The sequence below is a fragment of the Amphiprion ocellaris genome, chromosome 15 (genome assembly GCF_022539595.1).
Source record: "Amphiprion ocellaris isolate individual 3 ecotype Okinawa chromosome 15, ASM2253959v1, whole genome shotgun sequence".
In the NCBI taxonomy this organism is placed as follows: domain Eukaryota; kingdom Metazoa; phylum Chordata; class Actinopteri; family Pomacentridae; genus Amphiprion; species Amphiprion ocellaris.
The window spans coordinates 4,463,849-4,478,502 of record NC_072780.1 but is presented as its reverse complement, the minus strand read 5'-3'; the positions used below and the strand labels follow the sequence as shown (position 1 = coordinate 4,478,502).

The window sequence follows — 14,654 nt, the reverse complement described above, 5'->3', positions numbered from 1 at the left end:
GGTCAACAGATTTGGATCTCTACTTAGCTAAAAGTCAACAAAATGTCAAAGGCAGAAAATGGCTTGATTGGGATGATCTGGTGTGATTTGTCAGCCGTGAACGTGTTCAGTTCTCTTTTTTGAGCCAAATTTTTATTTTAAACTACATGTTTTTATACGTATTTATATGCAGCTCAAAAATGGACAAACATACACATGATAAACAAAAAAATACACAATTCAGCAACACAACTAACTCACGGCATCATCTAAACCCACATAAAGAGGAGAATTAAATAAATTACAGAGCAGCAAGGGGTTATGAAACATCTAAAAATACACAATCCAGACACAAACATCATTGTAAAGTAAGCAATAACAGGAGCATATGGATTCATAAAGGAGAATAACTTAAAATGGAGTTTTTCTGCTATTTTTTTCCAATTAAATACACTTTCTTTATTTTGTCTCTCCACTGGTGGAGGGTGGGAGGTAGTGGGTTGAGCCAAGACACAGTTATTTTCTTTGCCACCAGTAGTAGGATATGTCATAGATATGCCTTTTTTTTATCCATTGCTTCCTCTGGAAAAGAACAGGTTACACAGCGTGGGCCATAAGTTTCCATACATAGGAAAAATACACATTTTATGTTGGACAATCGTTTTTATTTATATAATGTGCTCTATATGATTACCATTGTTTTGAAAACACATATTAATACGAGTTTTCCGCTGCTGATGAACTTGCATTAGCACAGTTGAAGTTGTGTTCCTAAAACAGCAATAATGATCATTACGCAGAATGGTTCCATTCAAAGCATCGGTGTTGTTGCTGCTGCTGACTGTGGAGACAGTTTGACTCACCAGAGAGAGGGGAAATATGTAACAGAATGTGATTCTTTATTGTTTCCAGTGCAATTTCAAGGCATTCATGTATGTGGATGTGAATTTTCCTCACACTGTACAGCTACATATTTTATTTTAGGTATTCATTGAAACATTTCAGGGTGGCACGGTGCAGAAATAGTTAGCACTGATGCTGAAAGGTTTGAATCTGGCCCTGAGGTCTTTCTGTGTGGAGTTTGCATGTTTAGACTCAACAAACTGCAGTCAGGAGTTCTGTGATTCTTCTCAAAACCCAGCCTAAGGATTCAAAGTTCGCAATTGTCATGTTAGGACACGTATTCACATGAGGAGGCGTGAAATTAGTACTCGTGTCCTGGTTGTAAGTCAAAGAAAGAAAAATAAAGGAAATTACAAAACAATATAAGCAATATACACAAGTGTTCAACAGATCAGTGGTAAACAGATGAATAGGCATGTGTACAAAAACTGCACCATGTAGTGTCCATTTGTCCAGGTGGCCTGTACTGCACATGTAAAAAATAAAAAATCTATAGTTGCAGGTAGGTGGGTGATAGGTGGAGCGCTATGGAGCACCACCAAGTTCAACCAGGCTTCTGGTGGTCCTGCTCCAGACGCTCCACAGCTTCCTGCCTGAGGGGAGAGGGGCAAAGAGTGAGTGTTCAGCATGGGTGGAGTCCTCCATGAAGCAGGCGGTCCTCTTCCTGCTTCTACTGGTGTAAATGTCTGTGGTGGTGGTGGTGGTGGTGGTGGGGGGTGAGCAGCTTTCCTGCCATCCACCACTCCCTAAAAGCACTTCAGGACACATCATTTGAGCTTGTGAGGTGTGTTTGGTTACATAAGACCAGTTCTGTCTGTGTCACGCCCAAATTCCACAAGACAGTAGCCTGACTGCACAAACAAACTGGCACAAAAGCTTTCATTGCAACCTCCAACTCCAGCGTTGGTTTAATGTTAGGAAAGCATCAGAATGTCGGCGTTGTTAAAGTCACAGAAGTAGCATGTTCCTCCCTATCACAGTTGCATGCCACTACAGTTCTAGATCTGCTGGCATTGTGCTTGTTAGTACTTGAATCTTACCTGAACCACAAATACCTGCTGCACAGGATACTTTCAACAAACAGGGCGTGACCTTCTATTTAAACCCTCGCCGTGTCTTCTCTCCTCACCACTCATCTCTTGAATCCAGGTAAGAACGGGACAGAACTAAATCAGAACAGAAAAATTCCTCAGACCGTAACTCTTAAAGATGTTGTGCGACATATTTAAAGAATTAACTGTGACTGTTTGTTAAACATGCTGACAGCAACATTCTCTTTAATGGCTTATTTTTTGATTTCAGGTACTTGATCCATTGACGCTCCCTTCAAAGGTATGTAAAAATCTTGTGTCTGGATTGTGGATTTTTATGTTTCATAATCCCTTGATGCTCTTTAATTTAATTTACCTTTAAACTTAATTGGAAATTGTCCTCTTTATGTGGGTTTAGATGATGCCATGAGTTAGTTGTGTTGGTGAATTGTGTATTTGCTTTTGTTTATCATGTGTATGTTTTCATTTGTCCATTTTTTTTAACTGCATATAAATATGTACAAAAGCATGTAATTTAAATAAAAATTTGGTTTAAAACCAAAAAGGTATGTAAAAATGTTGAGTAGAAATGCTAAAAATCTACATCCAAATGTTTCAAAAAACAATGATCATCATATCTTGTAATAATTCAATTGAATGGCCAGATAACTATCAAAATAATTGTCATTTATGTAACAATCCTTTGTGTCTTAGTCTAAGGTGGAAGAGGGAGGGTCAACAAAAAGCTACAAATCAAACAAAGAATCAGTACATAAAAAAAAACTGTCATCAGATTAATCCACAATCAGAATCATTACTGTAAAACAGTCAAATATTAGTTTAAAACAACTAAAAGGGTAAAATGCCACCACAGTAATGAATGCATATTATTAAAGGCAGGATTTGAGGTCAGGAATACTAAAACGGACATTTTGTACAAAAACCTGACTGCTATTTCTCCAAAAAGTGGGGATGGCACAGATTTGTCTAAAAATTTTTACTTAAAAATAGTAGATTGGAGACTGGCCTGTAGTTTTAAAGTATTGATCAATAAAATTATTTCTCTTCAGAAGAGGTTTAACCATGGCGATCTTAAACCTAGTAGGGAAGACACCTAGAGAATATTTATAAAGTTAAGGAGATCTTCATTAAAAAATGCTCTGTAGTGATTTAGAAGGGGTGTGGTCATGGGATCCAAAAGGCAGGTTGTCGATTTTAAATATAAATATATGTAATGAATGCTAGTGACAGTCACAGGAACATAAGGAAGATTTTCTCACACCACTATTAAATTCTTATTTCTCTCTGTTCTCTTAAACTAGCCGTCGTTATGAGTTTTACTCGTTTGGACGTTTGTGTGGGCCTCCTCGTCGAGACCTTTAATATGTACGCCAAGAAAGACGGAAATGCAAGCACCCTGACTAAAGCGGAGGCGAAGGAGCTTTTTAAGGCTGAATTGAAAGGCACTCTTGTGGTCAGTGTCCTCTGCTCTTTTCATAGTCTCAGACCTGCATAGAGAATGAATATACTGTCCTAATGAACATGTGTATTGTGGAGTTTAGCACTGAGAGAGTGGTAAATGCACAAATATTACAAAGTGTGTGTATTTCTTTAAGCATAATGAATATAGCCTAAAATAAACACCTAACAAATGGAATAAAGTTTACATATTTGCTAACACTTTTCTCAACAACAGAAAGCCACTGAGGAGGAAGAAACAGATAAAATCTTCAATGAGTTGGATGCAGACAAGGATGGCGTTATTAATTTCCAGGAGTTTGTCACCTTGGTTGGCACCATGGCTACTTTGTGCCACGACTACCTCACTGAGCTGGGAGAACTAGCCAAGCACGAGCTGCCTGCCCCCCGACAGTAAAGAAACAGATGTTTCCTAGAGCTCCAAAACACATACTAAATGACAAGGAAGCCATAAAAACTTTATACTGTAATGCACAATTTAATAAACTTTTCTTCAAAAAGACTGGAGTTGTGCACTCTGTGTATTACAGTATAACTTTAAGAACAATATTTGTACACAGATAGATGGATGGATAGATGGATAGAATATCAATTTAATATGCACATAAGAATACAAAAGAAAAGAAAACAGAGAGAGTTTTTCTTCAACTCTAACTGTTAATGTTTATGTATCATGAATGAACTTGTTCCAGGTGATGCAGGAATCCATTTGTGATGCCATTTTCCTACCACAAGAGGGCCCACAATTCATTTATGAAGGCCTACTTAATAAACAGAAAACTGCAGTAATAGGAAAACATGAGCCAAAAACAGAAACAACAGCCAAGAAGCCACATTCTTCATCCAGCATGAAAACCTGCTGTCTTTCATATGTTCACAAATCTATTTTCAAAACGGACAAGAATGGGCTTCTGCTTCCCATCTATACATATACACACAAGTTGACTGATAAAAGTAATATAATTCCAGTTTATCTAGTTAAATAGAATAAAACACAAACCATTAAAAAACACACACGCAAACCAGATCAGAACTGTTTTATTATAGGTGAAACCACATTTCGGTCAGATGATAATGGATTATTTTCCACCAGTAGTGTTTTACATGTTCAGTGTGATTTATAAACAGCAACGATAGCCTGGAGGATGTCAGCGTGTTCGGAAGCATAACTGGCAACCAGTAAGGCAAACTCTTTGAAATCCACATGTCCATCCTCATCCAGGTCCACAGAATGGAAGACGTCATCTTCACATTTTCCCTGCATGGACAGAATATAAACAAGACAGTGGTTTTCTTAAGCGGAAATACTTTTCTCTGATTCTCCCAAATGTTATTGTAAAGAATGGAGTAAACCAAATATGAATTAAAAGGTTTCAAACATGCTACGGTGCAGCTGTTTATGAATGTGCAGCAGCATATCTACTATTACAGACTACAAAGCTGTCCTCACCTTGGTGAATGAAGGCAGCTCCTTATTCAGCACCTCTATAAAGTCCCATTTGTCCATTTTTCCATTATCTCCTTGTTTCGACATGAAGACGCTGAACATGTAAGCCACGGCTGTTTCCAAATTAGTTAGCTCCATTTTCAGTGTGTAGAAGATCTGGACACAGAATGATAATATATACAACATCAATAATGATAAGAGGAACACCAACGAAGAATGACTGAATTGACTGATCCCAATCACAACTTAGATCTGGATTTTCAGGATTTCTCTTCACGATTTTTACCCACCTGTCAAAAGCTAATGCAGCCTCAATGAAGCAAGAACCTGCAATCAGAATATATGCAATTAAATCATAATTTAACACACAATCACCGATAATTTCCTGAAATGTACGACTATATATAGCAATTTCATCACAGCGACAAAACTAAAGTTTACAGAAGTCATGTAGGAAAAGCTTCACCAACAGTATGTTTCTTTATGCTGGTTTTGTTTCAGCCTGTTCCTACCTGGATTCATCAGATGAGTCGATACGCTGAGGAGAAGACAGGCTGCGAGGGTTTAAATAGAAGTGAAGTAAGAAGAGACCCTCCCCAGATCTGCCACGCCCTGTTTGTTGAAGGTATCCTGTGCAAAGGAATCGACCAGCTGGAGGTGGTGCAAAAACTGCAGGTACAAATATCTTGTCAGCAGGTAAACATTTTATTATGATCAAAAATGGAGGAAGACTCAGAAAACTGTCGCTTTTGTGTGCAGATGTGTCCTCAGCTCCAGCCACGTAGCTGTCAACATACAGTCATGGAAAAAATGTTAGTCCACCCTTGTTTTCTTCAATTTCTTGCTCATTTTAATGCCTGGTACAACTAAAGGTACATTTGTTTGGACAAATACAATGATATCAACAAAAATAGCTCATAAGAATTTAATTTAAGAGCTGATATTAGACATTTTCCATGGTTTTCTTAATACCCAAAATCACTGAAGTTCTTTCATCAATATCTATGGCATTGTTCTGCCAAAAACAGCTTTTAGGATTCCATGTTTTCAGTCTGTCTTAGTCACATGATCCACACAGGAGTTAGTACTGATTCATAACCATTGTTTCTGATGACTGCAGTCATGCGTCTTGGCTGCTCTCCACCAGCTTCTGACATTGTTCTACTGTCACAGCAGCCCATTCCTGTTGCACAAATTCAAACTAATTTGCTTTGTTTTTGGGCTTGTGGTTCTCCATTTTGGGTTTGATGACTTTCCACAGGTTTTCAGTTGGATTTAGATCTGGTGATTTAGCAGCCAAGGCATGGTTCCAATGTCCTGGTTCTCCATCCAGGCTTAACTGACCTTGTCTTGTTGGAAAATCCAGTCATTGGAGGAAGGAAAGAGTTTTCCAGCTGATGGAAGAAGACTGTTTTCAAGAGTAGCCCCAAACATGACCTGGTTCATTTGCCCTGTTCCACCCAGACTGAAACTACCCCAGATGGTCATTGATCCACCCCCATGTTTTACTGTAGGGGCAGACAGTCTGGTTTGTAGCTTCTCCAGGCTTCCTCCTAACCAGTAAGTTGTCTGGAGTGGACATCAAGTGAAAACTGGATTCATCCCTGAGAGAACCTTAGTCCAATCATCAACAGTCCAATCCTTGTGATCCCAGTAAAGAGTAACCAGCTTTCCACTGCCTTTCCTTGATGAAGGGCTTCTTCCTGCCCTGTGTGACTTCAGACCAGCTTCAAGAAGTTGCTTTCCAACTGTCCTTGCTGAACAAGTCACATTTCTCCACAGTGTCCACTCATTTTTAAGGTCCCTGGAGGTCTGAGGACGATTCCTGACACAGGAACAGATGAGTGACGTCATCTGGTGGGTAGAAAGACGTTTCCTGACCAGCTAGCAGTTTGGTAGAACCATGTTGGGCTTGTTTTTTCTTGGTGTAATGAACGGTCGTCTTGAAGATTTTCAGTTTTTTCACTACCTGTCTCTCACTCATGCCAATTTCCAGCAGTGCCAAGATGGCTGCCTTTGTGGCTTCACATAATTCTTTAGTTTTAGGCATTATGTGAGAGCTGACAACTTGTGAGTTGTGTTAAGGCTTGAATGTCAGCAGGAAACCACTCTAGACCTTTGCATGTGCTGCTGATGACATTAAATGTCCTCTTATAAACCCTGGAATACAATGAAGCTGAAGCATGTCAAAGAGGACATAAAGTATGATGGAATCAGCTGCATTTTTTGTCAGTTTATTGTATTCTTCAGGTAATATACCTTTAGTGGTACCAGCATTAAAATGAACACAAAATTGAAGAAAACAAGGGTGGTCTAATCTTTTTTTCCATGACTGTATATCCTACAATGATAAATAGTGAAGTATCCCAATGTTATTGATTGAGGCACTTAACTCAATTTATTATTTATGAATGACAGCTTTTAGATTAAAACAGGTTTTGTGAGAGAGTGACCGTTCGTGGCTTTGTGGCTGAGCCCAAAACTGCATAAAATAATTAATACTTTGAGCTGAACAGTGTGCAATAGTGAGAAGCAAGTGAGCAAATGGTTGTTTTGCTTCTCTTTTAGTGATATTTAGCAGTTGAATCCCACCTTCACTGCTACTATTTGTTGGAGTATTCAAGGTTTTTTTTTTAATGCAATGGGACACTAGTGGGAAATGTAGAAAACAAAACTTGTGGCCTGCTTTCCTGGGACAAAACAGATCTAAACTGCTGCAGGTGCAGTCTTAAAATTTGCACCGTGAGTTGATATTTTAGATAATAAAAAATGGTCCAGACAGCCACAAACAAAAATTTTATATTGTTAACATCTGCTCAAAGATCCTCCTACATCGATAAACTGTAATCTTGATAATGTCACCATCATGCACCAACATGAATAGTCCAGTTGTGCTTTATTTCATAGCTGAATATAGTTCAAACTAGAACACATATCATGCTACACGGAGAGGCAGATGCTACAGAGTAGAAATTGAAATTGTAATAAATCTAAATAATTGTAAATTATAAAGTGTTCTGAAATTATTAAGGTTATCATAGAGTATTCAAATGATAAAGAGTAAAAACATATCCAGAAATGGCCCCGCTGTGCAGTAAATATTTGTGATTTAGGAGAACAAGCAGATGAAAGAATCATTCAGGGCCATTTATCTACACCAGAGAGGTGCATGTCACTTTTATTATTTTAATAAGCAGGAATTTTATGTTTCCTTCATATCAGAAGAAGATTAACTTGTTGAGGAACAGCAGAGAGTAATGCTTCATCCTTTTTCACCAGGCTGTACAGCATGGAGAAACACAAATTAGAACGCCTTTGGGCATGGAGCGCAAACTTTCAGGAAAAAGACATTCAGCTGAAACATCTCAGTCTGCTAGTTTAGCCGAGCAAACGCTGTCAAATATTTGCACAGAGGAACTTTTGTTTGCTGTTGTATTTTACATATTGTTTGTACAGGAATGTTTTATTTCACCTTGGCACAAACAGAATTGATTTTACTTTGTAGCTCCACATCTGTGGGGGTAAAATGAACAACGTTAAGTTCTACGGAAAAGAGACACTTGGGAGGATTTTGGAATGCAATAAGTCTACGTATTGTCACCATCAGGCCACAGTGAAATGTGAAAAACTTAAGGAAAGACTGGCATTTCTGCTTAATTAAGACTATAAATTAGCAGAGTCAATGATAGAGATGTTATTGAACCTAAACTAAAACTCCAGCCGGTTAACCCTCCTGTTGTCTTCATTTACGGGCACCAAAAAATACTGTTTCCTTGTCTGAAAAAAATACAAAAATTCAGCAAAAAAATTCCTCAAATTTCTGAAAATTTGCAAAACTTTCAGGAAGAAAATTCCAATAATTCCTTAAAACTTTCCCTTAAAAGTTTTTTTTTTAAATCCCCAAATTTGGCAAGAAAATTCTTGTAAATATTTTCAAAAAATGATGAGAAATCTTCCAAAAAATCCTAAAAATATCTAAAGTAATGACATATATATATATCAGTAAAACTTCTAATATTTTCTTTAAGAACATTCACAAATAATCAACCAAAATCCAGCAAAATTCGCTGGATTTTGGTTGATTTTTTCGTGAAAGTTCTGAAGAAACATTTTTAGCACTTCTTTTTTCCACCAAAAAATGTTCAAAGATTTCCCAAAAATGTTGAAAATGTGGATATCAGAAGTTTCACTGTGAAAATATATATTTTCCACATTTTTAAAGTTTAAAACGGGTCAATTTTGCCCCACAGGACGAGACGAGGGTTAAGGAACAGATACAGCCTGGGGTTTAGCGCATACAGCTCAAAGGGATAATGTAAATGCTGTTTTTCTATTGTCCTTTTGTGGGAGCAGTGTATGGAAGGAGCTGGTTCAGCCGGATCATCAGCAAACACTTGTGAGAAGAATCACAAGACTCATGATGGCAGTTCTTCGAGTTTAGTGTCAGCAGAAAGTAATGAGGCTTTAGGGAGGCAACTTGTGATGTTTCCTCACATGTTTTTCTGTCTGAGTTGCGTTGTCCCACACAGCACAGCAGTAACTGATATGAACATGTGTGATTCTATGGAGTGTAGCACAAAGAATATTAGCAACGATGAAGCTTGATTCACGGTGATAACAGCCAGTTTAACATGAGGTAGTAACCTGGACGTTCAGTAGTTAAATTTCTTCACTCCTTAATTTATTTGAGAGTATTGTTTGTTTTTATGACATGCTAGTGTCAGTAAACAGCAGCTAACCCTGTTCAGCTACTGCAGTCCAAAGTATGACAGAAACCACTCAGCTAAGTAAAACCAAACAACAGTTCATCATTAGTTTAACACATGAAAGCACAATCAGAAGAAGTATTCAGATCCTTCAGTAAAAGTACTAATACCACACTGTGAAAATGCTAAACTACAAGCAAAAACTTGCATTAGAAGCATTACTTAAGCAACACTGACCTGCAAAGTCTGTGCTGAATTTGTAATACCACACCTTCACCACAAGGGGGCATTAAACTCCTAAAGTGCGTCTTTCAAGGAGTTTTCTGGGATGAATAAGATGAAGAAGGCCATGCAATCATACAAACAAAAACAGAGGGACAAAACATTGGGGGAAAAGCTTAACTTGTAGTATAAGTTATGGTGTGTGCATACAAACATCTATGAAATATGATGTTCAGTTCATTCCCTGTCTTGCAGATTTACTTCCTAGTTTTGTCTGGTTTTTTCCTCCCTCCCTGATTTCCACAATTATTTTCACCTGTGTCTTGCCTCTCTGATTAGTTCTCTGTGTATATAGAGTGGTGTTTCTTTGCCAGTTTGTTCTGCCTGCCTCTCCTCACCTGCTTCTAGTGTGCACATTTAGCTTTTTGAACCCTCTTTATCAGTCTCCTGTTCATCTTCTTTGTTCACCTGCCCGCCAGCCCAACAGTGCATTTTTCCTTTGTCGGTTCAACTTCAGTTTTGGATTCTATTTATCAGATTAATTCCTTTAATCATGGCTTTATTCACCTGCACTCCCCAGCTGCCTTTCATTTGTCTGCCAGCATCTGTTAACTCCTGCTGTATGTGTGTTTGTCCCTTCCTGATATTCATCCCCCTGTTGGTACCAACACGTCATTCTGTCCGATTTGAGCTTAGCAGGACCAGAGTTACTTATTCGCTACTGGACAATGACCCAAAACACCCATCCAGGCTCTGAGGGCTGTTTGATGAAGAAGCAGAGTGATGAAGTGCCACGTCAGATGGCCTGGCCTCCACTATCGCCAACCTCAAACCCAGCTGAGATGGTTTGGGATGAGTTGGAGCGCCGAGTGAATGAAAAGCAGCCAACAAGTGCTCAGCATCTGTTGGAGCTCTTTGAAGATTGTTGGAGAAGCTCCATGTGACGACCTCATGAAGCTGGTCGAGAGAATGAAGACTGTGCCAAGATGCCATCCAGGCTACTTTGAAGAATCTGAGATTTAAGACCCATTTTGGATTGTTTACTTTTTTTTTTTGCTCCGGAATTCCAGATGTTTTTTGTGTTTTTTTTTTTTTTGACCCTATAAGTAAGACCCAAAAAATAAATATATTAATATATATACTTATATATAAATATAGGAAATATACCCAAATATAGAAAGAAATGTATGTATGTATATATATATATATATATATATATATATATGTATGTATGTATGTATGTATGTATGTATGTATGTATGTATGTATGTATATATATATATATATTATATATATATATATGTATGTATGTATGTATGTATGTATGTATGTATGTATATATATATATATATATATATATATATATATATATATATATCCCCAAATATAGAAAAAAATAGCAAAAAATGAAACTAAAATAAATAAATTCTATGTGTGTATATATATATAATATATATATTTTGTATATATACATATATATGTGTATATATATATGTGTGTATATATATATATATATGTGTGTATATATATATATATATATATATATATATATATATATATATATATATATATATATATATATATATATATATATATATATATATATATATGTTTGGCAGAATCGGGTCAGCCACCTGCCTCGACCAGATAGGGTGAGGGTAAAATAGCAAATAGCACATAAATATAGACAAACAATGCATCACAGAATAATAAACATGTTGGAGGTGGGTGAAGCCAGTGAGTGTAGAGCAGGAGCATGGAGCTCCAGATCCAGAGATAAATACATAGAGGACAAAACACAAACTCTGGTAGAGGGACGACACAAAGTTAGAGAAGTGTAATGGTGGTATAAACAATTATATATTGACCCTGATAATTAAGAGCTTAGTATGTGAGGAGAAGGGTTTTGAGAAGCATTTGGATCAACTGGAGGCTTTGCAGAGAGTTTGGAAAATCGTAAATAAGTCTAGAATGTACAGTGTAATTTAATGTGGGTTTATCTTAATAACAGCCTGACTTTGAGAAAAGCCCATAAAGTTTATCATACTCTGACCATGTCACCGCCCATCGGCAGGGTTCAGTGTCTGGATCACACGTTGACTCACTGTCTGGGCGGCGCCTCGCTATAAAATCTGTGCTGCGTCTTTTCCAAACTTGTGCGCATTTCCACCTCTTCCTTTCCACGTCAGACTCTGCACCTCTGTACGGTAAGAACTAACGGTACTGCTCTTGTCTTCCAGGTGTGACACGGTCAGGATTTTCTTTTTTTAAAAAAAGAAAGAAAAGAAAACACGCCTGCAGGTAGAACTAGTGGATTGAGAGGATTAATGTGCGTAATTTCCTTCTGTCAGCTGCCAGTCACAGCTTTTTTTTCTTTTCCTGCAGGCCAACATTTAGCTAGTGTCCAGAATTAGTGAGTTGTTCTGCTGTTAATTAGATTGAAGAATCTGTCATATTCATAGGATCCCTTTAGGGTTTGTGTAAGTTTTAAAGTTTAAACCTGTTTTTACGCGTTATTTTCAGGTCTCTCATGTTTCCATCGCGTTGTTAACCAGGCCTGTTGGTACACTAAAGTTGCTATGAGGGTGTGGTTGTTCTGTGGGCATGCACATACATGTGTTCTGTTGTCCTCTCTCGTTGCTTGCATTGAATTCCACCATCTTGGACTTCACATTTTTCAGCCTCTTCAACTTTTCCATCCCCTCCTATACAAATAGCACAACCTCAGTCCTCCCTCCCACTTCTGCTTTTTTCACTGGTGCATCTGCAGCTTATGATTTTCCCAGTCGAGTCAGTAAGTGGTTATTACAGCTATCTTTTTCTAACAACTTAATGACACACTACCTCTCATGACAAGGAGCAAAGTATTGTTTCACCTTCACTTAATGGAGCAATCTTTTTTTCAGGACTGAGTCTTATCTTTATTTCACCATTTTCTCACTTTGGATGTCTAGATAAACCTCACTGGTTGAGCAACAGTTGTTTTACCTAACAGAGAACCAGATCAAGAGATGCCTTTAACCCTTGTGTTGTCCTGTGGGTCAAAATTGACCCATTTTAAAGTTTGAAAATGTCACAGTGAAACTTCTCATGTCCACATTTTTAACATTTTTGGGAAATTTTTTTTAACATTTTTTGGTGGGAAAAAAATGTTTAAAAAATGATTTATAAGAACATTCACAAAAAATCAACCAAAATCCAGCAAAATTCGCTGGATTTTGGTTGATTTTTTTGTGAATGTTCTTAAATAAAATATTAGAAGTTTTACATAGATATAGATATATAGATATTTTTAGGATTTAGGACACATTTTTGAAAATATTTACAAGAATTTTCTTGCCAAATTTATTTATTTAACAAAAAATAAATAAATAAAACTTTTAAGTGAAACTTTTAAGGAATTATTGGAATTTTCTTCCTGAAGGTTTTGCAAATTTTCAGAAATTTGGGGAATTTTTTGCAGAGTTTTTGGATTTTTTTCAGACAAGGAAACGATACTTTTTGGTGCCCGTAAATGAGGACAACAGGAGGGTTTAATGCTTAGAAAAGGTCATGAGGTCAACATGTCCTTGTACAAGAGTCTCTGGGTCAAAGTGTTTCTGGTTTCTAGCAGTGATCCTGCTCAGCATTTTCATCTGTGTCTGAACCCTGTTTTTCAGATTAACTAAAACGCAGCAGCCATGCCTTCAGAACTGGAGACAGCCATGGAGTCCCTCATCACTGTGTTCCACCGTTACGCCTCTAAGGACGGCCAGAGCAGCACACTCAGCCGGCGAGAGCTCAGAGAGCTGATGGAGAACGAGCTGTCCAACTTCCTCAAGGTGAGAAGCGACTGGAGTCACATTAAAATACAGTCATTCATTATAACAACCCACTTTTTGCTGACCTCCCTTTTCTTAAAAACACAGTCTCAGAAGGACCCTGCTGCCGTGGACAAGATCATGAAGGACCTGGACACCAACGGCGACGGCCAGGTGGACTTTGAGGAGTTTGTTTCTCTGGTTGTTGGACTTTCCATTGCCTGTGAGCAGTGCTATCAGATGCACATGAAGAAGATGGGAAAGAAGTAAAGGATGAAGGCGAAAGAAGTGAAGGAACCAAAGTGCATTTCAGTTTTTTGTAAAGATAGTTTTGTTCAATAAAAAACACTAAATCAGTTCAAACCTCTTGTGTCGAGTGTGTTTGTGTAGCTTGGACGTGTGTTTTTCTCTGGCGTACTTATGAAACCTCCTCTGAGTTTTATGTTTTTCACTTGTGTGTGTAAATTAAAAACAGAAGGCAAGCTTCAAATCATTATTTCCGTCCTGCGTCAACGTCATTCCTGAGATCTCGCTACCTTGGCAACTAGTGGCACGAGGTGTGATGATGCAATCCCCACCTGGACTTTATACTTCCCTGAGTGTGAAAGGGCAGATGAGCCTCTCCCTCTGTTAGATAAAGACCTGCTTATCGCTGCCCAGAGGAATCTGGAGAATGTTTCAGCCATGAACACACCTCTCTGTGAGGCACAATCACTCAGCTGATGTTGCAACTCTACACATCATGATGCATTCATGAGCAGATAAATGAGGCGACAGGGTGTCAGTGTGATTTTGTTGGGCAAGGCTTGCAGAAATGTGCAAGGAGTGAGTGAAAAGGCACAGCAGATCGGTACAGTGCTGTTGTTCCACCCACACACAAAATTCTTTTCCTCGTGTTTCATGTCTGTTGAAACTCCAAATAGAGAAGTAGGATGACCCACCCATCACCCACCACCCACCTTCTCGCTGTAGCTGAACAGAAGCATTTTTTTGTCTGGAACTGAGCCTCTCAGGCTCTTCTCAGGCAAGTTCCATGAATCCAGTCTTTCATGAGTAGATGTGTAGGACAGGACAGAAGTTACTGTTT

General features: G+C 38.1%; 3 protein-coding genes across 6 annotated transcripts; 2 read left to right on the top strand and 1 right to left on the bottom strand.

The window, feature by feature from the left end:
- The first annotated feature begins 2,054 nt into the window (after positions 1 to 2,054).
- Positions 2,055 to 3,894, top strand: LOC111569211 (protein S100-A6-like). Its single transcript, XM_055017810.1, has 3 exons — positions 2,055 to 2,214; positions 3,236 to 3,387; positions 3,610 to 3,894. Exons 2-3 carry the CDS (start codon positions 3,244 to 3,246, stop codon positions 3,787 to 3,789), a joined length of 324 nt encoding a protein of 107 aa, XP_054873785.1. The 5' UTR covers positions 2,055 to 2,214; positions 3,236 to 3,243; the 3' UTR covers positions 3,790 to 3,894.
- Positions 3,895 to 4,414: 520 nt separating this feature from the next.
- Positions 4,415 to 5,273, bottom strand: LOC118470350 (protein S100-A11-like). Of its 2 annotated transcripts, XM_055017809.1 has the most exons (3): positions 5,130 to 5,273; positions 4,843 to 4,995; positions 4,415 to 4,650 (listed from the first exon to the last, which is right to left on the bottom strand). In XM_055017809.1, exons 2-3 carry the CDS (start codon positions 4,975 to 4,977, stop codon positions 4,501 to 4,503), a joined length of 285 nt encoding a protein of 94 aa, XP_054873784.1. In that variant the 5' UTR covers positions 4,978 to 4,995; positions 5,130 to 5,273; the 3' UTR covers positions 4,415 to 4,500. The 2 variants fall into 2 exon arrangements, with proteins under 2 accessions (XP_054873784.1, XP_054873783.1); XM_055017808.1 differs by lacking the exon at positions 5,130 to 5,273 and having other exon boundaries at positions 4,843 to 5,013.
- A 101-nt stretch (positions 5,274 to 5,374) lies between these two features.
- Positions 5,375 to 13,930, top strand: LOC111569247 (protein S100-A1-like). Of its 3 annotated transcripts, none has more exons than XM_055017811.1 (3): positions 5,375 to 5,514; positions 13,427 to 13,588; positions 13,676 to 13,930. In XM_055017811.1, exons 2-3 carry the CDS (start codon positions 13,448 to 13,450, stop codon positions 13,835 to 13,837), a joined length of 303 nt encoding a protein of 100 aa, XP_054873786.1. In that variant the 5' UTR covers positions 5,375 to 5,514; positions 13,427 to 13,447; the 3' UTR covers positions 13,838 to 13,930. The 3 variants fall into 3 exon arrangements, with proteins under 3 accessions (XP_054873786.1, XP_023127040.2, XP_035804541.2); XM_023271272.3 differs by lacking the exon at positions 5,375 to 5,514 and adding an exon at positions 11,819 to 11,974; XM_035948648.2 differs by lacking the exon at positions 5,375 to 5,514 and adding an exon at positions 12,277 to 12,561.
- Positions 13,931 to 14,654: the final 724 nt, after the last annotated feature.